This window comes from Suillus subaureus, assembly GCF_016647635.1.
Source record: "Suillus subaureus strain MN1 chromosome Unknown BJ212scaffold_17, whole genome shotgun sequence".
NCBI classification, from domain to species: domain Eukaryota; kingdom Fungi; phylum Basidiomycota; class Agaricomycetes; order Boletales; family Suillaceae; genus Suillus; species Suillus subaureus.
In genome coordinates, this window is record NW_024538573.1 from 704,426 (window position 1) to 732,107 (window position 27,682).

Sequence of the window (27,682 nt, forward strand, 5' to 3'; positions counted from 1 at the left end):
AAGCGGTCTGAACACTTCAGATTGGAAAATCCAAGAAAAAGTAGTCATTTTCGTCAAGTCGTACCCGGTAGTCATGGGTGAAGAGGCTGCTGGCAATGTGGAAGCTGCCGGTGAGGGTGTCGCTGATTTCAAGGAAGGGAATAGGGTGTAAGTGACGTCAAAGATAGAAAGACTATTTCTTCGGCAGATTTTTTCAAGCGAACATAGGGAACAAGTTAACAACCTTCCACTCCGACAAAACCAATTCCCGCACGCTGACCCTTCCTTAGATTCCGGATAACATTTCTTTCGACCAAACGGCCTCCGTGCAGGTTGGCATAATTCTATTCGTCGTTTCCTTGTATGCGCAGCAGCCTGAAGGACTGGCTCACCTTGCGCCATGGCAGAGGGTGGGAATAGCAAGCATGCCAGACAGCCTATCCTCAACATGGGTGATACATCAACCATCGGGCAATATGGTGCGTGCAAACCCAGTCTTGTCCCTTGGCTAATTATTCACAAAATTCATAGCCATACAGCTTGGTAGGCTCTCTGGATTCTCCCCTATCATCACCACAGCTTCGTCTCATAACACTGAACTTCTGTCCTCGCCCGGCGCTATTTAACGCCATATCTCTTCCTGACACACATCAAACCGCTCATGACATCGGTACTGCTTGCAGGAATGTTCACAATGAGAGTACCTCGGGTGGATAACGAAAACGAAACCTAGGTAGTCCAGCAAGTGTTTGGTGGTTTCCGCCCACCTCCCAACTGTGAGCTGGGTAAGAGCTTCATCCCATGTTGACGCAGTGGCTCGCCGATGGGGCCTTCAAGGTCTGTCGTATGTCCACACACGACTGGATACGTAACCCTGTGCCAGGCGATCTCGATGGTGTCTCCTCTCTCCTCTGGTCTGCAGAGACCGAAAAATAACTTTGTCAACTAGTGGTTTACCTTTGGGAGACTGCGTGAAGACCAAAGTCTAAGTACAAGGACTATACATCGTGTACGTTGTAAAAAATAATTCAAGACATTGATTTTTCTTTTGCACCATAAACGCGTGTGATAATATCCTGAAAATGCTGCATAAGTTCTCATGTTAGTCAATGGAATATTTTCAGGCTTGAGGTTGATTTCATTTCCGGAACAACATCTGGGAGGAGGACAGTAGCACTCATGTGCCGAGAACACATTGTCACAGGGCACGTTGGAGACTTATGATTGGCGTTTTCAGCTCATTTCATTTGCGTTTATGAGATGCGTAAAGTATTCACGCGAAAGTATTACGCATTTGCATCCAACCGCGTAACACCGCTAACCCTTGAAATTGCAGTTCCCTCACACGTGTACACCTAATTATTAACAGAATTCTTCTGGACAAGTCTCCAAGATCATATCTGGTTATACGTCCACTATGCAAGACCGTCCCGGAAAACTGTCGCGTCAGTGCGTCCAAGCTATAATTATCGCTTCCAAATACCGCCTCCCTCTTGCATCCTCAGGCTAGACTTGTGACCAACCCGTTATGTCTCACTCTGGTTCAACGAACACCCGTTCCTTCAGAGGAAGTACGTGGATTCGAGAGCAGTTATCGCCAATGGAACTGCAAGAGTAATATATGGCTTGGCCAAAAATGGGATATCCTGTAGATGGGCGCACCGCTCAGGGATACTCGATCAGCATTCCGGTTTCCAAGGAATCCATGGATAATAATATAGACGAGATACGCCATTCACATTCGAACAGTATGACATTGTCCCCACAAGAATTGCGATGAGCTCAAATATTGCGGTCATTACTTATAATTACCATTGACACGCACCTGTGCTCAGCTTTCGTCCAATATGTCGTTCGAGCGAGCTGCATCCGACTCTCCTATTTGTGCGAACTTCCTTCACACCCCTCTTCCATGGCGTTTGGTATCAATCTATGCCAACAGCCTTGGAAGAACGGCAGAGGGAGCACGCTGGTGGTTTATCACAATGGGATATCCGCTGGGAAATCCGGTAGGCGCGGCCTCGTCTGTTCATGTCTGAGGTATGTATCAGATAGCTCTAGAAGATGCTCGACCAAGAGAAATAAATCAAACAGAGTGATTCAACCACACCGAACATGACTGTTATACGGCTCGCGACTGAGTAATGTACCCCAAGTGAGTGTTACTGAGCTTCAGTCCATAAAAAGCACAAGGAAACTTCTGTACACTCCGTACAGAAGAAGGTGACTATTCGCATCGAATAGATCATTATCCGCGGCACGGAAGACATGGTGGTTATCTCTTGATTCATCGTCTACAATAAGAGGTGGAAAATTCCTCGAGTTGAATGCAGAAGTCGACTACTTGTATAGCAACATTGGGAAATAGGCATTGGGATCATGAGGGGCGTCCGGCGCGAGCTCGGCTCTCCACTTCTTGAAGGGTGTGGGGACCTTCGGGGGGAGCTTTGACTGGTCATACGCCTTGTGCACAGATGTGATTGTAGCAATGGCGCCTGTCAAATCCATGATCTCCTGGATTTTTGTAGGGACGTCCGATTTCTCTCCTTCTTTGGCTTCTGATGGTGCAGGAATTCTATGATTACATGTTAGTGGGAGCTGCCACGCAGAGGGTGCGGGGGCGTACGCTTGGACTTTGGAGTGTTGAATGAGAAGTGACGATAGGTCGGGCTGCGTGACTACCGAAAGTTGGGGATATGCCCTTCGAACATCTCTCTTCCAGTACGGATTTTGGGCGGGGTCGGAAGCTGACAAGAAAAATGATGAGCAGAGCCGATAGTGAGCCACAATGTCCTACCCTTGGTTGCCGGAGCTGAGTACTTCTCTGGTCTGGAACCAGGCTGCGGCCATCTGTAGATTCCGGCTAATGGAATACCACTCGAGATTTCAGGATTAACAACCAGAGCGTCGCCTGGTAAAAGGCGTTCACAGATATTCGATACGCCGCAAAAATGAAGCAACTCACGGAACTTCTTCCAAAAGCCTTTCGGATGAACATGGTAAAGAGTCGACTCTGCAGCTTTTTTCGTAGCCGCCATCTGTGAGGTTCGAGTTGAAGTTCGGGGAACCGCGGAGTATAGCGAGGAGATGATTACATAAGTATGTTTCTTGACTGCCACAATCAGTTATACCCGAGTACTTGAGTAACTGTTTTATGGTATATCAGATTGTTATCTTTTAGGTTCACGCCAACACGTCTGCCATTATGTGTAGCACAGTTTCGTACAGAGCACACCAGACCCCAACACTCTGCCTGTTCAGCAGGCTCCGTCTAAAGATCATATATGCCAGCTGTCGCCTGGCTGGCAATAGTAATCTTTGCACCTCATCGCAGCTGCCTTTCTGCACTCTGATCATGCCTGTTCTAGGGCTTCCAACTCCGAAGCAAAAGCTTGTGCATGGTGGTGTACAATGGTAGGCTAGTCTTTGACTGAGACCTTAGACGGTCACGGACAGTCATTCCTTGACGACGTCACGATTGTTGTCGTCAACCTAAAATCACGCAATAACATAACGCCATCCTCATCACTCACCTAGTGAATCGCGTGCGCGTTGGCTTTGCAATATAAGTCTTGCATGCGTGCTATGTGGACTCTTAGGTTGTTTTTCTTCATTCCGAGTCAGCGTATCATCATGGGTTTCACACTTATCCACAGTCATGCTGAACCCGTTGGCTCAGAGTCGCAGCACTCCCCAGATATTGGTCTCGTGACTGATGATACTGAGTCTGAACATGACTTGGGCGATCTGAACGTCGACCTCGGGGCTCTCGACACTGAGCGTGACCCTCATGAGCTCCCCACGTTCAGTTCTAAAAGTCTCACAAACCCCCTATGTATCGTCCTCTATCTACCTCCGCTACTTTCTTCTCTACCTCACGAGCTCGGGGTACTACTCCATACATCACTAGAACGGCAGCCGATGCTCTCCGAGACCCGTTTGCCTGATATAGACCCCACATCGCTGTCGTTGCACAAAGCTTTGCATCGTTTCCATCCGGCGACTCCGTATTACGCCGAAGTGCCATATGACGAAGCGTTCAATTGGACAGAGCTTGAACTTCCGGAAGACGAGGAGCGTGAGTGGTATTGTGTTGTCTTTCGCAGCAAGCGATTGCCTGGGAGCGACAGTGGATGTAAGTAGCCATCATTCGTACCCAGGCCTTTGACTAATTCTCCTCGCATGCACAGCCCTCTATGATGCCGACAAGTTAGCTCACGAGGAGGCCGTGCTTAACGGTGGTGTATGCAACCAACTCCTTTTCAATGGCTCTTGCTGACCTCACCCCCTAGCTTATCATGTATTGGTATGGTGTGCCAAATCCAGAAACGGGCATGAATCTTGCAACGTGCATCTGGCAGTCCCGGAAACATGCAGTGGCCGCCAACTCGCGCCCGCACCACATCCGTGCGATGAAGCTTGCAGCCGCTTCATACGAGATATATACTTTGGAGCGATACAAGCTGCGAAAGTCACGGGGAAACCGTGGGGTCACCATTGAACCGTTTGACGGTGGTGAAGTTGGTTGGTAATTCTCCAATACCGGCTTGTTTGGATTTATATACCCTCGCAATACTTTCATTCCATAGAATACTTCTAACTTAAACTTCAGGAACGCTGCGTAGAGTTCGAGTTCGCTAGTGGAAATACAGTTGTAGAATGCTCAAATTCGTTAATGGTCATCCGTCCATGACTCAATTGTGTCATGACTAGTGTCTGAACGCTGCGAAAGCAACCCCTCAATGTCGTCACGGCCAACGCCGCCCCTCCCTACAAGCGACCGACGTGATAGCATCCATGAGACAGTCGATCGTTGTTCTTGCCGAGGCGGGATCGGCGTACTGCGTGTTTGGCTTAATCGATCTTTTTTCGGCGTTGCTGGTTGTGACGCCTGGGTTGGGCGTGTGGGCGTGAAAGGTTGCTCGCGGCTCTCTGTGATGCATGTTGTGTTTTCTGCGGTAAGCTTTGGCGAGATGAGTTTGCATACGATGGGATATTTTTGTTTCATGTGGGCTTACTTCTTGTACATCGGCAATACCAGGGACAGCAGGGGGTGATGTTGCTCCCTGGAGCGGTGAAATGAAAATTCCCGAAGCGGGAGCGAAGACCACTGCGTCGTTTTGGCCATTCAAGTCAGGTGATGGAGATTCTTGGATGGCATGTCCAGATATAGGTGAATTGCGAAAGGGTCTATCACGAAGGTCGTATCCTACGGATGCGTTAGATGCTTCTGCCATTGTGGCTTGGTCGTCAGCGACACTACGGAAAGCATGAGGCGAATGCGACAAAAGGACGTCAGAGTCTGCAAAGATGGGAGGAGCCATAATGAAAACTCTAGAAGGGGGAGTGAAGACCACTGCGTCGCTTTGGCCATTCGACTGAGGAGATGAAGATTGTTGAATGGCGTGTCCGAATACAAGTGAACCGCGAACGGGTCCATCATAAACGTCGGATTCTACGCGTGCGTCAGGTGCCTCCGCCATTGCTACTTGATCGCCAGCGACACCACAGAAGGAATAGGGTAAATGCGACAAAAGAACGTCGGAATCTTCAAATACAGGAGGAATTGTAGCCGAAGCATTTATGGCACAAGTCTGCTTGTTGGCCAAGCTGGGATCAGGCAAGGTCTTCCTCAAGAATGGCTGCCAGCGGAAATCAAGTGCGTCCAAGTCAAGTTCATACGATTCTGGCTCCAGAGGGTCGGACAGTGATGGATCTTCAGTGGGAGAATCGAAGTACACTGGTCGAGAGACGGTAAATGCCGGTCCAGGGGTGGAAAATATATTCATCATCAGCTCGTTCTCTTGAAAATCAGGCGTAGGTAAGTGAGATCCAAGATCGTTAGAAGCAACAGGCGATCCGCGGTGGAAGGAGGACAAGTAAGTTTCCGGCTCTGTAATAGTTGGACGAAAAACAGGAGACGATGTGAAATTGGCATGATTGACACTTGCGTCGTGAGACAAAAGGGGTGGCTTTACGTGCGCCAAGGTCTTCTGCGATTCTGGTGGGCATGCTAAGTTAGGTGTAGCATTTGAAGTAACAGTGTGTTGTAGAGCGGCGAACGAGCCGGGAGTGGAAAATGGGCGAAACCCGAGGGTACCTTCTTCGAGGTGGAATGTTTGTGACACCGCGTTGACAGTCGTCCGACCACAAGGCAGCAACCCAACGTCACACAAGGCGGGGTCAGCAGACGGTGGACGTGAGGCTCCATGAGCTGCATCATTATTCTCCTGTACATCGGTATCGAACGGGGAGAATGCAAACATGCGATTTGTCCTGACTTCTTCAGAATATGGTCGAGGTTCGTTTCGAGTTCTGGCTTCAATCATGTCTTCGTGAGCCAGAGAAGGAGGAAGCAATTCTCGAAGTGGATGCTCGGGTTCCAAGGCACTAAACGTACTCGCGAGCCACATAGGTAGGGACTTTGTCGGTGCCTGTACTTGAGAACCCTGATACGGCAATAGCCAAGTTTAGGTTCTCAGGAGCATAAAAGCGCGCGCATATAGCATACCTTTCGATATGCTTTGAGTTTACGTTGCACCAGGGGAGACTTGGCTGGGTTTGACGCCCTTTGGTTCATCTTCAACACAGAGATGTCACTTCCAAGTCTATCTTCATAGCTGTATGCGTCCACAGGCGTCTTAGGAAGATCATAACTACTGATGGAGGAAGACCCGGAAGAACGCGCACGCTTTCGACGCGTTTTCGGATCAGAACTGTACAAATGTGTAACGTTCACCTGGGCCAGCATCCGATCGAAACGAGTATTAAGTCCCAGGGTTTTTCTGCGTTTCAGAAGTCCTGGCGCAATCCCTGACGAAATGTTGTAACATAGCATCACTTCAATTTGCAATAGAAACTTTGAACATACCAGCTCTTCCTATTCCTTTGTACATCATCGGTGAAAAACTGAGACTCTCGTGAGGTATTCCGACGAGCGGGGCTGAATTCTGGGCTCACCTAGTATGGCTCGAAGAGCCAATATTCGAGGCACTGTCGGCCTCGGAGCCGTCATATTGAAACATTAGTGATCGGTAACCTGGCATCGTCAGCCTAGCCCGGGATAAATTAGGCTACGAAGATTAATGTTGACTTACATAAGGCCATACTTTGTTTGGACCCGAATCACATGTCGGCATGCTATTCATAGTGAAAGCGTGTGGTGCTAAGTCTCGGATTGGTTCTTTCTATTATCCGGGTAAGGTGTGAGTATCTTTGTTATCAGGTATTACGTGGCCCTGACGCACGGAATCCGAACAGTAGGCAGCCAGGGAAAGTCGAGGATAACGATTGGTAATAGGAGGGAGGCATTTACTTCGGGTCACCTTCAGTTCATCATAAAGATACCTTCTTCAGCACTCCAGTTGACCTGGTTTTGAAGTACATGGATTACATGAAACGGATATCACCCTCGCCCACTGGAAAAGGCGACCCTCCGGTGGAGAGCTTCAAGCAAGCATTTCGTTCTACCGAAGCCGAGCTCCCGCTTTACCTGCATACGAGGGAGCCGAAAGGTCGACGTAGATGGCAGAAGGGTGCATTTGTTGCCTTGCTTGCTATATGTCTAGCGACACCTTTGCTACGGATGTACCACCATAACCCGCTCCTACATACCCAATCCCAGACACAACTTCGTAACCCTGCCTATCTCATAGAAGCAGAACACGGTGCCGTTGCTACCGAAAATAAACGGTGTTCAGACATTGGTGTCGCTGTCTTAAAGGAAGGAGGAAATGCTGTAGACGCCGCTATCAGCGCCGTTTTCTGTGTTGGCGTGGTCAATATGTTTTCGTGGGTTATCTGCGTTTTCGAAATTCATGTTTTTGACATAAATCAGCTCAGGCATAGGTGGAGGGGGATTCATGACAGTTCGCATTCCACCCTCATCTGAGGGTGGTGGTTCGGAAGTATATACTATTGATTTCAGGGAAACTGCACCGGGCTTGTCAAACAGTACTATGTACAAGGATGATCCGATGGCTGCGCGATGGGGTGGATTAGCAGTTGGTGTTCCTGGTGAAATTCGTGGACTCCAGGAAGCACATAGACGCTGGGGGAAATTGCCATGGGCTAGACTCGTGCAGCCAAACGCGGACCTTGCTGCTGAATGGACGGTTGACAAAGAGCTAGCGCGACGTCTGCAGGTAAAATGCTGGGCATGCGAACCTGAGGCGTTGATTGATTGCATACCTTCCAGATGTTTGCAAGACTTATCCTTCCTAATGAAGACTGGAGAGCTATTTTCGCTCCAGAAGGACGCATGCTGCTTGAAGGCGAAATTATTAGACGGACCAATTACTCACGCACACTTTCCACCATCGCATCGGAAGGACCTGATGTGTTCTACAAGGTTTGACATGCGACGTGTTTCATGTTGGAGCTACAGTTAAGCTATTTTTGAACAGGGTCCCATAGCTGACTCCATTACACGCAAGGTACAGGCCGCTGGAGGAATAATGACCAATGAAGATCTAGAGAATTACACTGTGAAAGTGGATCACGCTCTTCAAGGGACGTATCGTGATAAGAAAGTGTACACTAGCCATGCGCCGACTTCAGGACCCGTGCTTCTTCATATTCTGAACCTCTTAGAACGCTACGATCTCATCGGCGAAGGCCGAACTGGCTTGAACATTCACCGCTTTATCGAGGCCTTGAAGTGTGAGCGCTTACCTACTCGCTTTAAATAGTTCCTGAAGAACTGGCGGTGTCACGTCAGTCGGTTTTGCAGCTCGGTGAGTTCTTTCTCCAGTTTTTTTGCAACCCGTCTCACATTCCACCAGCACAAGGATTGGTGACTTGCCATATGGTACTAACGGAACAGCTCGCATTGCCGAAATCTCCACGAAAGCCTTTGCAGATGCTGTGGCGCTTAACCTCACTGATGTAGGTTTTTCTGTGCTCTGTTGCGCTGTCGTATCTGGATGGTGCTTCAGGATTGTACGCATCCACCCGAATACTATAATCCAGAGTTTGACGTCAAGATCGATCATGGAACGAGTCATACATCTGTGGTCGACAAGGACGGAATGGCCGTAGCATTCACGACCACCGTGAATCTCATATTCGGATCTATGGTGCTCGACCCCGAAACCGGTATTATACTGAACGATGAGGTGAGTTCTCCTACGTTCCCAACAACTTCTTATAACTAATCATGCAAGTGAGATGGACGATTTTGCGGTTCCAGGCAGCCCTAACGGTTTCGGACTCTGGCCTTCACCATGTACGCAGCTCCTCTCCTCCCCATCATCCCAAATTAACAATCCCCAGACAATTACCCCGAGCCCGGAAAACGCCCCCTATCCTCAACAACACCCACGATAATCGAAAATCTCGACGGGTCCTTTTACCTCTCCATCGGCGGATCAGGCGGAGGCCGGATCTTCGGGGCTGTCCTGCAAGTCATCCTTAATCTCGATTGGGGAATGGACATCAGCGCTGCGATCGAAAACGGGCGCGTCCACGATCAACTATACCCACTCGAAGTAGACGCTGATGACATCGTGCCTGGCGCCATACTAAACTCTCTGACAGAACGGGGACATAATATCACAGGCATGTCGAATGTTGTCACCATTTATGAGAAAGAGTACTCACGGGTTGTCGTATTAGTGTCAGATATCAACCGTGTGGCTGCTGTTGTGCAGGCGGTGATGAGGAAGGATGGCAGCATATTTGGTATGTAGTGTTTTGACGTGGTGTCTTGCGTGATTGATAGTGATTTTGATTTGTGATGGTGTACAGCGGCCAGTGATTCGAGAAAGAATGGTATCGCCGCGGGATATTAGCCGTGGTCCGACGTGCGGCGTTCAGTATGTACGTATACCTACCTAAGTAGCAAGCAAGTTAATCATCATGTTGTTGGTTGAATTTATGTCATGTCTTCTTTGATGAGACCAAATCCATCACCAAGTCTAGTGCTTCCGAGGGGTATTAGCCGCGCTTCCTGTAGTTCGAGGTCCGAGAGCAAGCAATCATATTTCAAATTCGAGTCTAGTGTTTGGCATCACCCTTAGAATCAAACACCTCCAAACAACTCCAAACTGACACGTCTCTTGTCACGTAGCATGTAAAGTAGTCCTAAGAAGCGTTTCATCCAACCATTCACACCCCCAAACAAGTACTGAATTGAGATGGCCAGCACAGACTGGGACCTCATTTCTTCATACGCAGGTCTTCTGTGTTTGGCTTCCATCTCCATATATGCCGGAGCACACGGTTCACTTCCAGTGGGTTGATATGGACTGTTATTAGTTAATTCCTAACGGAATTGAATACTTTTCTAGGCTCCTAAGAAGCAAAAAAGCAACGGGACAGATAAATCGGTAGTGCAAGGTGATGAAGATGACGAGGATGACGAGGGTGTGGCAGATAGGCTTTCGTCTGGCGACGCATGGCTTTTCCCAGTCGTAAGTTCTCCATACAATATACGTAATTGGAGCTGAAATACGATGGCAGGCAGGCTCAGTAGCGCTTTCGGGATGTACGCTATAATGAAATTCTTCGGAAAAGAATGGATAAATTGGTTTCTCGCGTGGTATTTTTCGATCGCTGGCGTTGGCAGTGTATGGAAGGTGAGTCGTGTTTTTCATGATACGTCGCAGGTTGTGTAATCGAGTTGCGTGTTTCCCAGAGTGCTGCGTCGCTTATGAGATTTGCGGTCCGTGAAGAACGGTGGAAGAAGTTCGATCGGAATAGAGTGTTGATTCTGAAGGGTCCACGAGGTATGTGGATTCATATGATGCTTTACTTGAGGAGCCGGTTTGATCTGCGCGTAGAATTGCTGTCGGTGTCGTTACGCACTCCGACGATTGCGTTGTTTCCGCTCGCTTTGATACCCTCTGTGCTATTCAATACCTCGGAAACGAATCGCAAGTCAGCGCTTATAACAGATATCCTGGCGCTTTCGTTCTCGCACAATGCTTTAAGTCTCCTGAAAATAGACTCGTTCAAGACGGGATGTATTCTTCTGTCTGGACTGTTCTTTTATGATATATATTGGGTGTTTGGTACGGACGTCGTAAGTGATTAATAGAATGTTTCCCAGACTAGGCTGACGCGTTCTAGATGCTCACGGTGGCCACGTCTCTTGACGTCCCAATTAAACTGCTCTGGCCCAAATCACTTAGTTTTGCCAGCGAGCGCGGTTATACATTACTCGGACTAGGGGACATTGTCATTCCTGGTACATTTGTTGCCTTGGCACTACGTTATGACCATGCACGTGCAGGTGGGAAAGGCACATTTCGGAAGCCATACTTTTATGCGACCCTGGCAGCGTACTTTACTGGCCTCGTCACGACTATGACAGTTATGCACGTGTTTGGTAAAGCCCAGCCTGCATTACTTTATTTGAGGTGTGTCCCATTGTTGTTCTGGTATGATGACAGATGTTCTTATTCGCTCTAGCCCCGCCTGTATGTTGTCATTGTTCGGGGTAGGGATTGTTAGAGGGGAATTAGGTGATGCTTGGAAGTGGATTGATGATGGTGAGGTGAAGAAGAGTGTGGGGGATGAGAGCGGGAAGGGTGATGAGAATGTGGAGCAGGTTGATGGGGAGAGGAAGAATAAGAGTAAGAGTAAGAAGCGGGTGCAATGATTATCTGATGGATTTACGTCGGGGGACGTGTGTTTGAGTTGGAGTAGAGGAGGGATGTCGCACGGATGCCTATTTGAGTTTGAATTGGGTTGCTTACCGTGTGGTTAATAATTTAATTTATAAATGGATTGTGATGGTGGCGCTGTTGATGACTTGCCTGAGATTCGAGAAGTAGTGAGTGGGAGATGTGAGGATCGGATGACGTGGTTCTATAGGAAGTTCGGACCGAAGTTAGATCAAAAACGGCACAGGGCGGTGATGACGGGGTGGGATTCTGGAGCTTGACATGACTGAAATTAACCATTTATTTTAATTATGTATATGCCCTTTGCCTGTGGGGATTATACGGTAGTGGTTGGATAAAATTAGGCAAAGGGAGATCCGACCGGCTTGGCGCTATGTAAAGTGTGAGAAAAAACTGAGCAGGAGAAGAAAGTGGGTGACGGCTTGCAGACTAAAATAAGCTAGGAGATGAAAATTATATTTGATGTAAGATCGTCCTGCTAGACGCCACAGTGACCCCGGACACTTAATAGACATGTGAATTTTATAAGGGCAGAGGGGATAGTATATGTATAATTTAACTTGTATCTGGGGTCATTGTGTTGTGTGGTACCTCCTCTCCTCCTTTTCCCAATTTTTTATGTTCTAGTACTTCAAGGATCACGGATGTCCCCATCAACAAATTCATCTGACGATCATAAAAATATCGTTACTTCATGGCCGGTATCCGAACTTCCGACCACTACTACCACTTCATTCTCATCCGACCCTAGTTCATCACATCCTAGCTACTATCCATCCATGCTCCATCATTCGGATGACACTCACCACATCTCAACAAACGAATGGAACTCCTTATTCTCTGCCCCTTTGAACCCTTCAGTCTTTGCAACATTGGCTGCTAATGGCGTATTTCCAGTACCACGTCCAGATCATCATCATTCAAGACATTACACTGAACATCCTTCATCATCTTGGTCACATGCGCCAACTTCCATCTCCGGCCATTACCCTCTCAGACCATCCTTAACTAGGGTCCACTCTTCCACCGAACAACCAATGCCTACTCGTCCACCTCATGACTCTCGTCCTCGTCGTACAATCGTAAGTAATTCATTCATAAATAATCATCCGCAGCGTAATATTTTAAACATTTTTAATAGAACAACGACACTTTGAACCTCAATTTATCAAGAGGCACAAACTCACGTCCAGATGGAAGTACAAATTCATTTCCTCTCCTATCCCCCTCAGCGACAGAGTTTTCAAATTTCGATCATCCTGCTGAGCGCTCTAACACTGGTCTACCCCCATCCCTATGGATGTCCCCCGCTTCTACGACTCCTTCAACTCCGTTGTATTCCCCCCTAACTCAGCTCACAATACCTTCACATCCAGAACCCTCCCCTCTCTCTTCTAACAAGCTTTCCTCTCCCTCAGAAACAATTGAGTCAAAATCCGCAATATTCAGCGACATTTTTTCAGATGATCTCTTTGGTTCCCCGCATCCTGATCACTCTCCGAGCACCTATACTTCTCCTAGACTTTCTGGTTCACCCGACCTCGAATCTCCTTTTGACGAAAGTGACCCAGAAAAGCTTGCCAAACAAGATCCCCTTGCAACTCAAGTCTGGAAGATGTACGCTAGGCAAAAGGCGAATTTACCTCACGCTCAGAGAATGGAAAACATCACCTGGAGAATGATGGCTCTCGCTTTAAAGAAGAAGAAAGAAGAAGAGGAAGCAGCAAACGCCAACTCAGATATTAAATCAGAAGCTGTTCCAACTCCCATCCCTGATCCTGACGAGGAAAGAGGTCGTAGAATCGACAAGGGCAAAGCAAAGGTCCAAGTCATCGGGTTTGACGGTACAAATCAAGATGGCGTAGAAGATGACGAGTGAGTTCTAAATTATTACGTGATGTCTGACATCCTTTTAACGCTCATCTAGTGTCGTGGCCATGGACTGGCGTGCAATGAGCAGATCTCGCTCTCGTATATCAATGGACTGGAGACCTCAATCTCGCTTCCCGTTCAAGGCCACCGCAGTCCGCAGCAGTCTTTGATCATCATGGTGTGGTCCTCCCTCAAACTGATTCTCGATATCATTTCCCCTCCGTGAGCCACCCAACCAACGGTGACAGGGACAGACGGAATAGCTATTCAAGTAGGGAGTCACATCTCGAAAGCCTCGCTTCCTCGCCTAGTATTCCAATACCTGGGACATCTGCTCATCGCTCTTATCCGGGGTCTTCTTCGGCACCCCGCTCTGGACTTTCTGGTACCCTTCCAGCCGTTTATGAAGGTCAAGTCGACCACGATTCGCTCTCTTTCACTAACGGACTCCATCACGACCAACAACTCGGTCAACTCAACAACTCCCTCTCTGCCCTCGATACGCCCGCTTTCCACCCATCCTCGCTCCCCTCTTTCGGTTTCCACGGAGGTTCGAAATTGCTGCCAGATCAGTCACCCAAAGCACGTGCCTTCCCCAGGCACGTGCGAAAAACGAGTTTCGATCATACTGTCAAGCGGGAGGGTCTATTTACCGGTGTCAGCGGCAGACATCAGGTCAATGGCAAGCCCTTGTCGCCCGATAGTCTAATTGGGCAGAAACGGAGAGCAGATGCACCTCATGCAGAGAGCATGCTGCGCGCAGACCCCTCCAATGTAGACGGCAATCCCCGCACCACTCAGGAGCCAGATCAGTACGTGAGCACCAGTCCCTTCCCTTCCACCCCTTTCAATTTCTGCTTCCCGCGGGACTATGGGATGTTTGATATGCACGGTAGCTCACATAACGAATTCTCGCATATGCTCCACGCCACAGACGATTCTCATTCGTCGTTCCATGATTCTGTTTCACATCCTCTCAACGGTTCTACTTATGGGTCTTCTTCGGGCGTTAATGAGGGTCTCTCGGCTGCCGCCGTGGCCGCAAGTGCAGCAATGGCGGAAGGATATCGGAATCTCAGCGCCGCTGCCAACTTTCCGTCAGACGACTTCAGCCATCTCCTTGGACTTCCGTTTGGAAACATTGACACCAGCGTCAATCTCTCACAAGGCCCATATACGGTTGATCCCACACAGATTCTTCCAGTGGAGCATGGCGACGGGGTCTTGCAGAGCTACCATCCTAGTCCATCAAGCGACGGATGGGGCAATGGCATTACGTCCAGTTCGACCGCATCCCCTGAACCATATTTAACCTCGAGCGCTTCCTCACCTCCATCTGTCGAAGGTACCACCACGGGCCCCAACTCACGGAATCAGATGCGGAAGATTGCGTCTACGAAACGCATCGCCCAGGAAATCAGGCGTAAGAAATCGGTTTCTGCGCTGAGCCCCACAATTGGGACCGTATCGCGATCAGCAACGAGTACCCCTGATCTGAGTACAAGAGACGGGAGCAATGGGAATCCGAAATGTAGTAGTGATGATGGTGACCAGCCGCCCACATCATGTACGAATTGCCAGACTACGAATACGCCGCTTTGGAGACGTGATCCCGAAGGGCAACCTTTGTGTGCGTGTTTTTCGCCGGTAATTTTGGGGTGTTGACTGACTGATGGTATTTACGCACAGGCAATGCATGCGGGTTATTTTTTGTGAGTTCTTGACGTACTTGATGCTTCGTATTGATGCTGATTCCGAGAAAAGAAACTGCATGGTGTCGTTCGTCCGCTGTCGTTGAAGACGGACGTGATTAAGAAACGGTTCGTAATTAATTATTATTATTCGGGCGATGTCTGATGTCGTCATGGTAGGAACCGGGCTTCTGGTGCGCCCAACGGAAATGCACGCAAAGGGGGCGCTGGATTGCCCAAACTTGCATCATCGAATACTCGGCCCCGTGCGTCGACGACTAGCACGGTGCCGACTGGATTTGCAAACGGCCGAGGAGTGACGAATGCGAATAGAGTGGGGCTGGGCCCGTCTCCCCCCGTTGCGTTGAAGAGACAGCGTCGGACGTCTACGAGTGGGCACATGCCTAGTGCACCTACGGCGTCTGGGTGACGTGGCTGGTTTATGAGACTTGATTTGATGATTGTCTGATGTATGATTTTTCCTGTTATGTGGTCCGAATTATATTTTTTTTTGTTCTTGCGCGGATCGCAGGATGGTACGTAGATATTCCATTTGACCATAGATTATTTTCCTTTCCATCCGCTTCATCTCTTTGCTTGCTTGCATACGTGTACATCATGTTCTGTCTTGCATGATTATGTCTTCCAGTACGATGGTTTATTCCCAAAGAGGTGTAGAATACGACGACCCTAGCAGCTTCCCTAGGTTGGACACGCGAAATTGTATCAGAAATTTGCAAAGCGCTTCCATTCCGCTTGCAATTGGCAAAGTGCAAAGTTCTAGTTCCAAACTGTTTTGTGTCTTTGTTTTTTTTTTTTGAAAACTTTCGTTTTGATCCCAGACGCTGTACGAACGACACGACTACCATTAAATTTCATTCAACCTGGCTTCATTCTTCAAATATGCGCCTCCTCCTCCCCAGCAACGCTCCCTGACTCCGATGCCGACCGCCTCCTTCTCCAATGGCCAGCTCCAACCTGTAGCTTCAAAAGACTTTAAAGAATCCCGTCGTATCTCTCGCACCGACCTTAATTTCGAACAGGCATTGAGGCATGGGGGCACGGTGAAGCTTAAAGAGAGCCTTGATATCAACACACTGGGCGTATCTGACAGCCCTGCTCCCCCCGCGCATGAATTCACTTCGCTTTCACCCCGACCCCCATCGAGGGAATCGCGGACGCTGTTGACACGCGCCCACGGACCGCCTACACCTGTCATCGTCCCACCTTCACCATCCCCAGGCCCTTATCCCGGCCCCTCCTCCGCGAGATGTCCCTCTACGACCAGCTCCAACGACGTTTTCTACGATGCCGAAGACCCTGACATGCAGACTAGAAGGCGAAGCTTGTACCGTGCGTCTGGTACGAGCAGCAGCCCCGACCTCGCCACGCTCGTGCGAAAAGCAAAAGAGAGGGGTGGGGTGGTTCCGCAGGTTGAGAAACGCACGGAGCCGCCGTTGCCGGTGCATGGAGGGGGGGTGTCGAGACTTGGAGTTGGGCCTCCGCGTCCGAGATCATCGACTTCTGCGGGTTCCCCTCCTTCTGCCTCTTCGTCTGCTTCGCCTGGGAACCCGATGGTGAATGTGTCACCTGCGGTGGTGAGGCCGTCGAAGCTTGGTCCGAGAGAGTTGTCGAGTCCGAGTTCGGAGTGGGTTATGGCTAGCCCGAGAACAAGGAGTGGAAGTATGAAGGATAGGGATACTGGTGATAAAGATAAGGTGCGTTTCTTTCTTCCTTTCTTTTGTGTGATGACTGGGAGTTGAATGTGAGGGCTAGGTACCGACTAAATCTGTAAGAGCCAAGACAAGCGCGTTTCTGGGTAAGATGCTGGGTCAGTCGACGACGCGGGACCGCTCGGTGAGTGTGGTTGCTTTCTTTAGGATCAATATAGGCTCATGAGATGGGTTGTTTAGCGGACGGATGCTTCCATCACTGGGTCTCCGCGCTCAAGACCGTCTTTCGTAGACAGTTTTGCCCCTCCTGTTCCCCCGCTACCAGACGACGCCTCTCGTTCCGCCATATCCCCCACCTCTGATGCTTTTGCAAGCTCCTCTTCGAATTCTACAGATCACAAACCCCTACCTCCCATCCATCTCGGTCCAGCCACTGATGATTTAGACGATCGGTCTCTTGTCGTAATCGATTCCATGTCACGAACACGAGACCAAGGGCCGCCTTCTGGCACGCGTTTTAACAACAAACCAAAGCCAGACGGCAGGTTTATTTGTCATAGCAAGCGACGAAGCATGAGCGTGAACGACATCAATTTACAAAATCTAAACGTTTCTTCCTCTCCTGCGCCCACGCTTCCTCCCAAGGACTCTTCCCCTACCGAACTCCAGGCTTGGGAGTCTTCTTCCTCGCTTCACGGGATTCTTAGTGATTTGAAGGGTGTTTTGTCTCAACTGGATCCGGACTCTGGTTCATCGCTTGACTTGCGTGACCCTTCTACGCCTGCGAGACGTGCGCGGTTGAAAACTCAGACTCCTGAGTTCAGGTTTCAAGGGGATTCTTCAAAATCTCCGCTGTTACCCCCTGTTCCTCCGTCCACTCCGATTGTGACGTTGCCCACTCAGTCGTCGCTGGATTTTAATACGGATATAAGACCCCCCTCAAGAGGCGGGCTTTCAGTGGAACCTATCGTCCCGCCACGTTCGTCTTCCCTTCAAACGCCTTCACGGTCTCGTTCCGGATCCGGAGCACTCGGTTCGCCGAGAGTAACCGCGCTTCGGCACGGGTCGAGCCCTTTGTCAGGCCCTTTGAGGGGTAAAGGATACGGTAACCAGATGCAGTCTTCGTACCGCGACATGTCTCGTCTTCGCGTCCAACATCACTCTGTAGCTTCGAGCTCTGAGCCGTCTTTGATCCCTGTGATTGATGATGTTCGGCCACGTGAGTTTTGGTTATTTTTGTGCGTGGGTAATGCTGATGACGTGCTTTTAGCTTCTTCTCAGGCTCATCAGGAGCTGACAACTAATGATCTCATTCTAAACCGATATGCATCTAATCCGTCGTTTGTACGGACGGAAGATTCGGATGAAGAGAGGGGGAAGGATTTGGCTGCGAAGTGCTATACCGAGGATGAGGATTTCTTACCGAAGGAGAAGATCGCAGAGTGGTTGGGCGGACAGTAAGTATTTCGTTCCTCGTTTTATGACTCTACTGAGAACGTGCTGCAACAGTGGGCAAGTTAACAAGACAGCGCTCCATCACTACATGAACTACTTTGACTTTACGGGGCTGAGGCTTGATGTTGCGTTTAGGTGGGTGATAATTGAAATACTGGTGGATCGTATTAATCCCCTCTAGACATCTTTGTGCAAAGTTGTATCTTAAGGCTGAGACCCAGCAAGTGGATCGAATTCTCGAGGAACTCAGTCGACGATTCTGGGATTGCAATCCTACGCGTCTATACGGGAGTGCCAGTGCGTCAACAATCATGAGCTCGTCACTTGTACTAACATACTCTTCAGGCGTCATCCATGCGGTCGTCTACTCCATTCTCCTCTTAAACACCGACCTCCACATCGCAGATATTGCAAACAGGATGTCGAGGAGTCAATTCGTCCGCAACACGATGATGGCCATTCAGTCGCAGAATCACCCGAGTCGCTACGGTTCGAGTCCAGATCTGAACGATGATAATAGCAGCGGGCCGTTGACGGCATCTGACGGCACCGAGACGCAGTCCCTCGCTCGGTCAAAGAGAAGTGGCAGTGTTGCAAGCTGGAATAGTATCTCCAAAGATACATTCTTCGCTTCAGCTGCGGCTTCTTCTGCCGTTTCGACAGCGCAGCCCTCGCTGAATAGTAGTACTACATCTTTCCAGCATTCCTCTGGTCCAGAATCGAAACCTCCGAGTACTGCTCCCTCATCGGTTGCGTTTGACAGGAGCTGGGAGGTAGATATGGAAAACCTGCTTAAGGTAGCTACGCCGAGATTCTGGACAAACCTTTTGGCTCATGGATTCTCTTAGGAAATGTATACTGCAGTCAAGAGCCAGCAGATCTTGCAACCCCTAGGAACCACGTTCATGGCTCGTGTTTCAACATCATCTCTCGCTCCAGGGGCACCGCATCTCATCAGTCGCAATCGCAGCTACCGCGGACCGTCGGACCGGCTCACGACACTCAAGCGGGGTAGTATCCGGGGTATTCAGTCGATACTCACGCCAAGCTACAGTCCTTACAGCAGCAACAGCAGTATCGATGGGCGTGTCAGCCCGTCACCGAGTTATGTGACCTCGACTCGTGAGGTAGGCGTCTGAGACATTTGACTACATGGAGTACTGACAGGTTGGCGTAGGGCATGCACAGCTCTATGGGTAATTTCCTCACCCCTTCTCTTGGTTTCGCGTCCAATCTGTCGCATACAATCATCAGGGAAGCACAGGAGGACGAGGACGCAGCTACCGCAGTCATGAATCTAGCTCGACAACTATTAGTATCACAGATGAAGAACTTGCACTTCTCGGGGCGCCATGGGCAAAGGAGGGAATGCTTTGCCGCAAACAGTACTGGGAGTCCGCGGGCAAGAGAGCAAAATCTAAGAACTGGATGGATGTTTTCGTGGTCATCCAAAGAGGGGAGCTGAATATGTTCACGTTTGGAGATCATGGTGGAGGGTTCTCTGCCGTCGTTGGTGGTGGTAATTGGCTGGTGTGTATTATTTTATTGTTTTCGGATTGTTAGTTGACACCCTCTCGTAGGAAAACGCCCACTCCGTTGGCACAGTACAGCTATCTCATTCGCTAGCCCACTCTTTACCTCCACCAGGCTACAACAGACAACGTCCCCACTGCATGGTCTTAACCTTGGCTAACGGTGGCGTATTCTTTTTCCAAGCTGGTACAGAGGAGCTCGTCAACGAGTGGGTCTCGACGTGCAACTACTGGGCGGCACGTACCAGCAAAGAGCCATTAGCAGGTGGCGTCTCCAACATGGAGTATGGCTGGAATCGTGTCGCCGATGCTTTGAATGGACGCTCTGCATCAGACGACCAGAAACCCGAACACGATCGCGCCGATTCGATGAGCGTACGCAGCGGGCGGAGTACCCGAAGCAAACTTGGGTGGAAAGAGAGTGCCGCTACCGTCCGCGCTCATTCGTCGTGGTCGGAGAGATTGTTCATCAATGATTGGAAGCCTCCTATTCCACCCTCGATATCCAGCATTCATGACGAGGAAACCCAGCTCGAGGCACTTCAGAAATATGTACATATGTTGAAGAAGGATCTCAAGCATCATAATGAACTGAGGGAACCGATGAACGCTCTGGTTTGTCATTTTGATCTCTCCACTCGTGCCCAGCTGATTTCTGTTTTAGTACACGCCACGTTCAACGAACGGAGGGAAAGCCCAGAGTAATTGGGAGAAGAAGTCGCAATTCCTGCTCACTGAAATCGTGAAGTACGATTCTTATGTTGAGTCACTGCAATCCGCCATGCATCTGCGTCTGAAGAAGAGAGGCGAAAAAGCGCTAGAACGCGCTCTGGTTGTTGCAGTACCTGATGACAATGACCCCGCGACAGCATCTGGCAACTGGAGAGGTTACTCAGAGGAAACGATCCCTGAAGACGAAGAGCCACCAGCGGGTGGAATACCCAGAATTTACCCATTTCATCGCAGGGAGATGGCGGAGGAAGGGTAGTAAATATATTAATTTCTTCTAATGTGCCATCGAGCCTTGTTTTGATGTAGCCGTGCTTCTAGGAATATTTATATATGGTATTTTCCTTATGATACTGATGTCTTACTCTAGGATGATTTGAATATAGTGTTTCTCAAACGGATCTGAATGAAATAAAATGATGCATCAGCATGGACCATACTGATGTTCCCGTGAATTTCAGTGTTGAACAGGCAAATAGATCGCCGTACCTTTGCAGCAGATATAAAGGCCCGAAGGCCACTCGCCGAGGCCTCTGGACTCCGCTGTGACCGCCCCCGATCCGCGGTATACCACACCAATCCGACATCGTGCGCAGAATCAGTCGCGTGGCGTACAATACCCGAATGCTAAAAGCCAAGGAAATGGCTGTATTTGGCGATGCGAGAAATGTCACTGGTGTTGTCCAAGTATTACTGGACATGTTCAGTTCAGATACCCTATGGAACCTGTCAGCCAAGAAATGTCTTACTCAAGTGATCCCACCTTGAAAATTTGTTATTGGTAGGAAAATCACCAGGTACATGTATAAATACTTCGCGGAAAAACAGTACCTGATCGTGGTTGCATGTTTTATCCGCCGAGTCACAGGACTCTCTCAGTATGCCATTGCCAGTGAGTGAGCCGTGGAATTTTATAGTTGTATCCAAGCCGACTTCAGCTGTGTTGCCCGTTGCAGTATAAAGAGCTACGAGACCTGAAACGACAACAGCCTTTCGTACAGGCAGTTCACATCAGTTGCTTGTCAACACGGCGATCAAATGTCTGACATACTTGGTTATAGGTCCTGGTAGTCCAGCTTCTTCTGTGGTTAGCAATGGATGCTGTAGTGGTAATGAGATGCACTAACTTGCCCATTATTCTGACACGTCCTCAAATCAAGGTCATTATTGAACAGTCCACTGGGGCCACACATTGGGCCGGAAGCAATTACTGTAAATACAGGCTCACAACGTCACGTTGAGGAGCAAATATGAAATACATACACCGAGACCATTCCTGTGACTGTCGTGGCAGCGTTTGTTGTTGAGAACGGCCATGTAATAACCACCTTGTCCGCATTTTTAAGGTACGTTTCCTTCTTCGTTGGCAGGTACGCAGCAGCCGAAGTCAGCAAAAACAGTTCATTCGTGATGACATCCCTGTACGTGTGATCAGTAGATCACCACACTAGATAGTTCAGCAAGATCAGTTACAGGTGGGAAAGATCGTGATTAGCATTACCTCCACCTCCGCCATTCCCTTGCAATCATGTCACAAATTTTGGCCGCACTAGACTGTGATCCGACATCAGGAAGGCTTTAAAAAGAGGGGGGAATCTACAATATATGCACTGCTATCTTGATTTATCGCAGACTTGTAAAACCTCTCACCTGGGCATCATCGTTGTTATCACCAAGGAATTTCGCCCAGGCTGTGACCATTTTAGGCTCCAAGGCTGCCTTCCCTATGTACGAGGTATCTGCGACATTTTCAAAGTCGTCACAACCAGTTGCCAGCATCAAGTTGTGCAAATCCTCAAATGTATTCTTGAATGTAAATCGAATGTTTGTGCGAGATCAAGACGTTGTATGTAGCTGGCATCGTACTGCATCGGTCCACAATTCGCCGTGGTTGTACTGGCCCGCGGAAGTATTGTAGTAATGCAGCTGCAGCTGGTCTGCGACGAGCTAGACATAATGATAGATACGACACTTTCAACAGCATGATCGACGGCATGGTCAGCATAAAGAACGTACATTCGCGTCGCTCAAGGTTGTAGTGCACCGCCACCTAGAATCCGAGGTTACTCCAGTCTCCAGCAAGGTAGCGATCGCAGTGAGGAAGCTTGATAACATCAGAGCCATGATGAAATACAACAGTGCTTGGTGTCAGAACATTTTATATTCGCAATGTCCGTACAAGTTTAACCAACCATTTATTCATACCATAAGTCGATTGGACCCAACGATTACCGTCGCATTTATATGCATTTATATGTATGTCTTCAACTTGCAGGTGATCAGTCCTTCTTTGGTCGCATCAACTCGAAGTCAGGAGGCCCCTGAGTGTGCCAGCGCAACTGGTGGTGAATTTGATCTCGAAAATCCGGTCCTTTGGGCAAGTTCAAGCTCAGTCCTCTGGAGAGGCTCGTACAGAAATCGCCGAGGGCCCCACTTCACTTAGTGGCAGTTTGCCACCCACTCTATTACGTAGCGAGGTACGAGCGGAGGAAATAGAGTTTAGTCTTTGAGCGAACAACAAACAAATATTTTCGCACCTCTTGCTTCTCTGCTGCGACGATCGTTCAAACGTTCACTCCGTGGACCTCGTCGACATAGTGTTTCATTTTTCCCATCTCCCTCTCCCTCTTCCACCATGATTCAGCGCCTCACTGATAAAGCTGCAATCCTAACTTCTCTCTGGATCCTGAGGCCGGGAGCGCCTTCGCCCGAAAACTCTCCCTGACTATCTCACGTCGATGTGGACTTCAAAGGCGCTGTTATAGCGGGAGTTGTTTTTTTTTCTCAAACTTGGCGGGACCACATCTAAGACACAAACTGTTACTGTAGTGATTGTTGTAACCAACAACTAAAAATTTCGGCCGTTGCATATACGGATTCGTGATATCGTGGGTAGTACAAAAATATGTTTGTGAATCATGAAGGATGTTGTGAGGGGAAAATCTGTAGCCATCGAGGATTCGAGGAGACGTGCTAGGGTATTTTGAAAGAAGTAGAGATTCTGAATATGAAGTTCATCCATAAAATAAGGACACCGAGAGAAGCTGAAAAGACGTACACAAGTTTTTTCGCTGTAGAGACGATCGACACTGACGACTGTCAGACTGCCTTAGACCAAGGATTCATCAACATTGTTATGATGTCAACTGTATAGTTTTTCCAAAATGTTCCCACACATCGATCGATCAGTGTTACATATGTTAACGAAAATTTTCTCTTCCCACTAACGTCCAGCTGGGAGTCGGTGAATGTACGTTTTAACATCTATCCTGTCCATGCAACACACCTTGTGACTTAACACCACACCATCTGATCGACATAGCCTAGTCGATCAGGGTGTACACTTGACTCGAAGACCTAATCGATGAACAGGTCTTCAAGTCAAGTGTACTAATCCTGACAGTGTTCATTCGGGGTTCCGCGGCTAATAACATATAGACGTATTCATTACGATCCATAAACAACAAATGCATCACAGGTCAGACCTTTGCTATGACTACAACCTCATCCCGAGGTAAGTTGGGCTTTTTGAGCCGTTTTCCAAGTATGACCTGTTAAATAGTAAATCTCATGATATAGGTTAGTAACTCCAGTGGATACTCTGAGGTGATCGGCCTATTGCGCTTCACCTCCCTGCACTTGCTCTTGCTACTCCACCGCTCTGCACTAGCACGTATTGCCCCTCGCGAGCCGTTCTCTCTCTTGTCGTCGTTTGCGAACCCATGCCATGCCACTCCAGTCATCACCATCGCCTCCTGCTGAATCAGATGCACCCACGTCATCTTTCTTTTGCCTCGCAGCATCATCATGGCCCCCACCGACGACGTTCTGGGCGTGACCGTGGGAAAGCAGGGCAGGGGTGCCTTTGGCGAGGACGGAATACTTTGAATTGCTGCTGCAGCTGACACTGCCCATGCCGCCGTACCCCCATTCCACAAACTCGGGTTCATCGTGCGCATTTGCAAAGAGGTTTGTGAGTGGTTGGCGTTTTGAACGGTAGACTCGTCCGTTGAGCATGTGCCTACCATCTGTAGGGACTTTTGGGCGTGTTGGAGGGGAGGTGGGGTGGGAGGACTGGGGAAGTGATTTTTTGGCATTGCATGGTGGTCGCCATTTGAGGTAAAGGAATTGGAAGGACGAGTTTGAGAGCTAGATGGAGAGGGGGCGGTGGAGAGACATCTTGATTGACTGTCATTAGAGGGAATGGATGCGGATCGGGAGAGTGGGGCACTGAAGTCATGTGGTTGAGGAGGATGGGGGGTTGGGTCAGTGGAAGAGCGTTTGAACAAGTTGAATTGGCGAGAAAGGGATGACTTTGGTTTTGGATTGGAGGGTGCACTGTGTTGGACGTTGATGGTGTTGGAGGACAGTGGAGAGAGTGTGCGTGAGTGGGTGTCCATGATGGCATTTTGTTCCAAATCGTCAACTTGAGCAGTGGGCTCAGGGAGGGGTGCGAATCTAATGCGACGCATTGGGATGCTGGCGCTATGCGCGTGCGAGCAAGAAGAGTTACTTGCTCTCGAGGTTGATGAGGGTGGCAGGTGTTGGGCTGCGAGGACAGGTGACTGTGTAGCTGGTGAGCGTAAAACTGCGGCCATGATGTTGGGTGGTACTGGAAGGAAATCAACATCAATTGGGAGCTCAGTTCAAATGGAGAACGCAAAGCTAAATACTGAATACTGAATTCGAAGTGACTCAGTCCCCGGGGTACAATAACCGCTCACCAAGATCCGAGTCGAGATCTGGCCTTTGGCCAGATCAAAATGATTAGCTTCCGCCAGTAGCGCGCCTGTGCACAGTTTCTCGATCTTAGTATGATCTTGCATCAATTATCAAGGAGGTAAAGGCAAGAACTGGTACTTCCCTCTCAGATCTTTCACGTATGGCCACCTCAGTCGTCAACGTGGACAGCATCCTTCTCTCCACTCCACAGACCCACGGTGATTCATAATAGCGCCTCGATTTAAATGTAAACCCAGTTATTAACACTTCTCCCAGCTGCGCAGTATGTATTAGTCCAGTACCGGGAAGGCACCCGTCTACAACTCTCCGCCCACCGGTCTCTTCCTTCCGCATCTACCCCAATCGATTTACAGAAGCATTTCCGCTGTGCGAGGCAGCTTGTTCGTGGGCAGTGTCGTCATCACTATAATTGTCCACAACTAGAACTTTCTCGAAGTTGTCATATTTCAAAATCACCCATGTGCGCTGACACCTCTTGCCAAGAGCACACTCTTCCTCTTAACAGTACACGAACTTCCTCCCAGGGTATATAGTTGTCCAGCAAATCCCTCGAGGCCTCCCTAGAACTTTGTCACGCCCGTTCGAGGCGTTCAAACCCTTCTAATATACGTGAACATCGGGCAATGGCATCTGATGACCTATCACATCGTATCTTGTAACACCTGCGAGACACGGCCAAACAAGAGTCCTCAACAAATGCTGCTCAAATCGGGGGACATATTCGAAATTAATATTCATAAATATGTCTCGGGATATGTATCACATCTGTCCATAGAACTTTTCTGACCGTGTTTCAGGTGTATTCTCCTGTCATGTCTCCCTGACTTAAAATATGACCCCGCATTATCGAGCCAAGATCACTTGGACGGAATAGTATACAGCCCGAGTCCCTCATTTTTAGACATGACGTTGGCGCGAGTAAATCATGCCTTGTCACACGCAGCTCGCAAGATTCATATACTTGATTCCTGTGCTTGGCAATCCTATTATGGGCGGCTTCCCTAGGGGCATCATAACCTCGAGTGGAACCGTGGACGTGGCAGTTCGGAGGGGACGTTGTTTCCTCTACCTGCATCACCTCGGCAGGCCATCCGCAGCTTGGCTTCTTTCCCCTGTCAAGCAAAGTTCAGGGAGTGAGTGCTGCGCCCAGTCGACATGGTCAATTCGAATGCTTTTAGTGTTGATGTACCCTTCCGTCCGCTTTATGACGTCGGTTCTCCTAGCGTATCAGCGCCAAGCCGGAGTCAGATATTGGCCACGCAGAGCGAATTCTCGCCAGAGGACGACCGATCTTGTGGCGAATGTTGATGCAACTGAACATCGTGTGAGTCGTCGGGATCATCTATGTAGGACCTTATGTCAACGGGATCAAGTAATACCGTCCTCACCGTCGCTGCACTACCTTAGCCCACCGGCAGTCTTCACATCATACGCATCATGTTCTTGGCTCTGTCAAAGCAAAGTTTATTGTTAGCGCAGTATGTCCAATAAACTCCAGTGTGGGGACTTGAGACTTTGGTTCCCATCAACATCCAGAGTGCACGTCAGGTGTTTGGCACGCCAAATTCATTCTCGCCTTTTCGAGCGGACGAGGTCCAACTGCAAGCGTTCCTTAAAGTTGATGCTACTTACCGCCACCATCAGAACATCGATTCGCTCTTCGGCAGTATAGCCCACCGGCAGCACTTCAGGAACTGGCCGTTGTTGATCTTCGCCCTGTCTTGTAGTAATTATACCACTCCTTGTCATGATTGCATGAGGTAGCTGGTCACGAGTATAACCTGTTGCGACGACATACCTCCCGCGAAAAACTTTCTGAGATCTAGTGTTCACCCGCGCGTTTTTAGAGTCGCACTGTCTTCCAGACCTACCATCCAACTGCCATCAGTCACAAAAGTTTCGATGAAGATTTCTCACGTCATTTTGGACGGGGAAAAATTTAGTTAGCCATGCAGCACTTGGAACATATAAGATTCATTCTGCGTTTGGAGATGTTTTTTTTACCGCCATGAGGGCGTCATACCCTCCAGAGCGTTGCCGGCCATAACGAACACGCAGTGCGTGGGGTTACCACATAGCCCCTACGAAAAGAAAGGCCAACATGCCTGACAAGCCCGTTGCTTTTCTGACACAATTCAGCAGTTGTCACATTAGTACTTCCATGTCGTCGGACCTTGCTTCCGAATTCCACAGCTGGTAGTCACTTGATATTCATTCCTGCAAGTTACACCGGTTAATAAGAGAACAAACGGCAGCCGAGTGCGAAGAAACACTCAGAAAAAAATGACAAACGAGCAATATTTAAACATTAAAGTAGCCTAGGGCCGTTGCGGACCGCAACCAGGTTGCTTCAGTTCTTGGGACTGCAAGTGTAACAGTGT

The 27,682-nt window shown here is 49.1% G+C and overlaps 10 protein-coding genes across 10 annotated transcripts; 5 read left to right on the plus strand and 5 right to left on the minus strand.

The window, feature by feature from the left end:
• Window positions 1-379: 379 nt before the first annotated feature.
• On the plus strand, window positions 380-605 carry BJ212DRAFT_1481206 (uncharacterized protein; the record flags this gene model as incomplete). Its single annotated transcript, XM_041340221.1, has 2 exons — window positions 380-458; window positions 511-605. 2 exons carry the CDS (start codon window positions 380-382, stop codon window positions 603-605), a joined length of 174 nt encoding a protein of 57 aa, XP_041192935.1.
• A 1,563-nt stretch (window positions 606-2,168) lies between these two features.
• BJ212DRAFT_212742 (NUZM, NADH-ubiquinone oxidoreductase 21.3 kDa subunit) lies at window positions 2,169-3,089 on the minus strand. The gene is made up of 4 exons (XM_041342663.1): window positions 2,945-3,089; window positions 2,777-2,890; window positions 2,606-2,726; window positions 2,169-2,554 (listed from the first exon to the last, which is right to left on the minus strand). Exons 1-4 carry the CDS (start codon window positions 3,015-3,017, stop codon window positions 2,320-2,322), a joined length of 543 nt encoding a protein of 180 aa, XP_041192936.1. The 5' UTR covers window positions 3,018-3,089; the 3' UTR covers window positions 2,169-2,319.
• Window positions 3,090-3,612: 523 nt separating this feature from the next.
• On the plus strand, window positions 3,613-4,511 carry BJ212DRAFT_1272108 (uncharacterized protein; the record flags this gene model as incomplete). The annotated part of the gene is made up of 3 exons (XM_041331000.1): window positions 3,613-4,114; window positions 4,170-4,222; window positions 4,272-4,511. The coding sequence occupies 3 exons, from the start codon at window positions 3,613-3,615 to the stop codon at window positions 4,509-4,511; spliced, it is 795 nt and encodes a 264-aa protein (XP_041192937.1).
• BJ212DRAFT_212771 (uncharacterized protein) lies at window positions 4,387-7,072 on the minus strand. Its single transcript, XM_041342664.1, has 4 exons — window positions 6,851-7,072; window positions 6,491-6,792; window positions 4,998-6,428; window positions 4,387-4,942 (listed from the first exon to the last, which is right to left on the minus strand). The coding sequence occupies exons 1-4, from the start codon at window positions 6,876-6,878 to the stop codon at window positions 4,652-4,654; spliced, it is 2,052 nt and encodes a 683-aa protein (XP_041192938.1). The 5' UTR covers window positions 6,879-7,072; the 3' UTR covers window positions 4,387-4,651.
• Window positions 7,073-7,087: 15 nt separating this feature from the next.
• Window positions 7,088-9,947, plus strand: BJ212DRAFT_1356587 (gamma-glutamyltranspeptidase). The gene is made up of 12 exons (XM_041335709.1): window positions 7,088-7,184; window positions 7,240-7,770; window positions 7,817-8,123; window positions 8,177-8,329; window positions 8,385-8,640; window positions 8,699-8,714; window positions 8,763-8,865; window positions 8,916-9,095; window positions 9,148-9,205; window positions 9,253-9,537; window positions 9,595-9,660; window positions 9,727-9,947. The coding sequence occupies exons 2-12, from the start codon at window positions 7,364-7,366 to the stop codon at window positions 9,768-9,770; spliced, it is 1,875 nt and encodes a 624-aa protein (XP_041192939.1). The 5' UTR covers window positions 7,088-7,184; window positions 7,240-7,363; the 3' UTR covers window positions 9,771-9,947.
• Window positions 9,942-11,839, plus strand: BJ212DRAFT_1461968 (signal peptide peptidase-domain-containing protein). Its single transcript, XM_041338926.1, has 7 exons — window positions 9,942-10,211; window positions 10,278-10,395; window positions 10,441-10,556; window positions 10,616-10,706; window positions 10,761-11,002; window positions 11,050-11,339; window positions 11,392-11,839. The coding sequence occupies exons 1-7, from the start codon at window positions 10,116-10,118 to the stop codon at window positions 11,579-11,581; spliced, it is 1,143 nt and encodes a 380-aa protein (XP_041192940.1). The 5' UTR covers window positions 9,942-10,115; the 3' UTR covers window positions 11,582-11,839.
• A 256-nt stretch (window positions 11,840-12,095) lies between these two features.
• BJ212DRAFT_1568725 (uncharacterized protein) lies at window positions 12,096-20,817 on the plus strand (the record flags this gene model as incomplete). Its single annotated transcript, XM_041342011.1, is given in 21 exon segments — window positions 12,096-12,688; window positions 12,748-13,481; window positions 13,534-13,577; window positions 13,597-13,700; window positions 13,758-15,108; window positions 15,168-15,190; window positions 15,243-15,298; window positions 15,350-15,503; window positions 16,141-16,786; window positions 16,833-16,852; window positions 16,946-17,026; window positions 17,083-18,061; window positions 18,113-18,299; window positions 18,352-18,432; window positions 18,479-18,594; window positions 18,643-19,094; window positions 19,146-19,424; window positions 19,475-19,533; window positions 19,557-19,827; window positions 19,878-20,444; window positions 20,494-20,817. The coding sequence occupies 21 exon segments, from the start codon at window positions 12,251-12,253 to the stop codon at window positions 20,815-20,817; spliced, it is 6,966 nt and encodes a 2,321-aa protein (XP_041192941.1). The 5' UTR covers window positions 12,096-12,250.
• BJ212DRAFT_213240 (uncharacterized protein) lies at window positions 20,706-21,462 on the minus strand. The gene is made up of 4 exons (XM_041342666.1): window positions 21,390-21,462; window positions 21,048-21,275; window positions 20,924-20,997; window positions 20,706-20,875 (listed from the first exon to the last, which is right to left on the minus strand). The coding sequence occupies exons 2-3, from the start codon at window positions 21,257-21,259 to the stop codon at window positions 20,925-20,927; spliced, it is 285 nt and encodes a 94-aa protein (XP_041192942.1). The 5' UTR covers window positions 21,260-21,275; window positions 21,390-21,462; the 3' UTR covers window positions 20,706-20,875; window position 20,924.
• Window positions 21,463-21,722: 260 nt separating this feature from the next.
• On the minus strand, window positions 21,723-22,682 carry BJ212DRAFT_1299956 (uncharacterized protein; the record flags this gene model as incomplete). Its single annotated transcript, XM_041332946.1, has 6 exons — window positions 21,723-21,768; window positions 21,822-21,977; window positions 22,060-22,112; window positions 22,209-22,364; window positions 22,425-22,505; window positions 22,575-22,682. 6 exons carry the CDS (start codon window positions 22,680-22,682, stop codon window positions 21,723-21,725), a joined length of 600 nt encoding a protein of 199 aa, XP_041192943.1.
• Window positions 22,683-23,967: 1,285 nt separating this feature from the next.
• Window positions 23,968-25,261, minus strand: BJ212DRAFT_213029 (uncharacterized protein). The gene has a single exon (XM_041342665.1). It carries the CDS (start codon window positions 25,154-25,156, stop codon window positions 24,113-24,115), a length of 1,044 nt encoding a protein of 347 aa, XP_041192944.1. The 5' UTR covers window positions 25,157-25,261; the 3' UTR covers window positions 23,968-24,112.
• Window positions 25,262-27,682: the final 2,421 nt, after the last annotated feature.

Coding starts and splice junctions, on each gene's coding strand:
- BJ212DRAFT_212771 (XM_041342664.1), bottom strand. CDS start 6,878: ATGATGTACAAAGGAATAGGAAGAGCTG. Junction 6,793..6,850: donor CAAAGGAATAGGAAGAGCTG/GTATGTTCAAAG, acceptor ACATTTCGTCAG/GGATTGCGCCAGGACTTCTG. Junction 6,429..6,490: donor AACTCAAAGCATATCGAAAG/GTATGCTATATG, acceptor TTGCCGTATCAG/GGTTCTCAAGTACAGGCACC.
- BJ212DRAFT_1461968 (XM_041338926.1), top strand. CDS start 10,116: ATGGCCAGCACAGACTGGGACCTCATTTCTTCATACGCAGGTCTTCTG. Junction 10,557..10,615: donor GCGTTGGCAGTGTATGGAAG/GTGAGTCGTGTT, acceptor CGTGTTTCCCAG/AGTGCTGCGTCGCTTATGAG. Junction 10,707..10,760: donor GATTCTGAAGGGTCCACGAG/GTATGTGGATTC, acceptor ATCTGCGCGTAG/AATTGCTGTCGGTGTCGTTA.
- BJ212DRAFT_213240 (XM_041342666.1), bottom strand. CDS start 21,259: ATGTCCAGTAATACTTGGACAACACCAGTGACATTTCTCGCATCGCCA. Junction 20,998..21,047: donor CCTTTATATCTGCTGCAAAG/GTACGGCGATCT, acceptor CGGGAACATCAG/TATGGTCCATGCTGATGCAT.
- BJ212DRAFT_213029 (XM_041342665.1), bottom strand. CDS start 25,156: ATGGCCGCAGTTTTACGCTCACCAGCTACACAGTCACCTGTCCTCGCA.
- BJ212DRAFT_1356587 (XM_041335709.1), top strand. CDS start 7,364: ATGGATTACATGAAACGGATATCACCCTCGCCCACTGGAAAAGGCGAC. Junction 7,771..7,816: donor GGCGTGGTCAATATGTTTTC/GTGGGTTATCTG, acceptor GACATAAATCAG/CTCAGGCATAGGTGGAGGGG. Junction 9,661..9,726: donor GAAGGATGGCAGCATATTTG/GTATGTAGTGTT, acceptor GATGGTGTACAG/CGGCCAGTGATTCGAGAAAG.
- BJ212DRAFT_212742 (XM_041342663.1), bottom strand. CDS start 3,017: ATGGCGGCTACGAAAAAAGCTGCAGAGTCGACTCTTTACCATGTTCAT. Junction 2,891..2,944: donor AGGCTTTTGGAAGAAGTTCC/GTGAGTTGCTTC, acceptor GCCTTTTACCAG/GCGACGCTCTGGTTGTTAAT. Junction 2,727..2,776: donor CTCAGCTCCGGCAACCAAGG/GTAGGACATTGT, acceptor TTTTCTTGTCAG/CTTCCGACCCCGCCCAAAAT.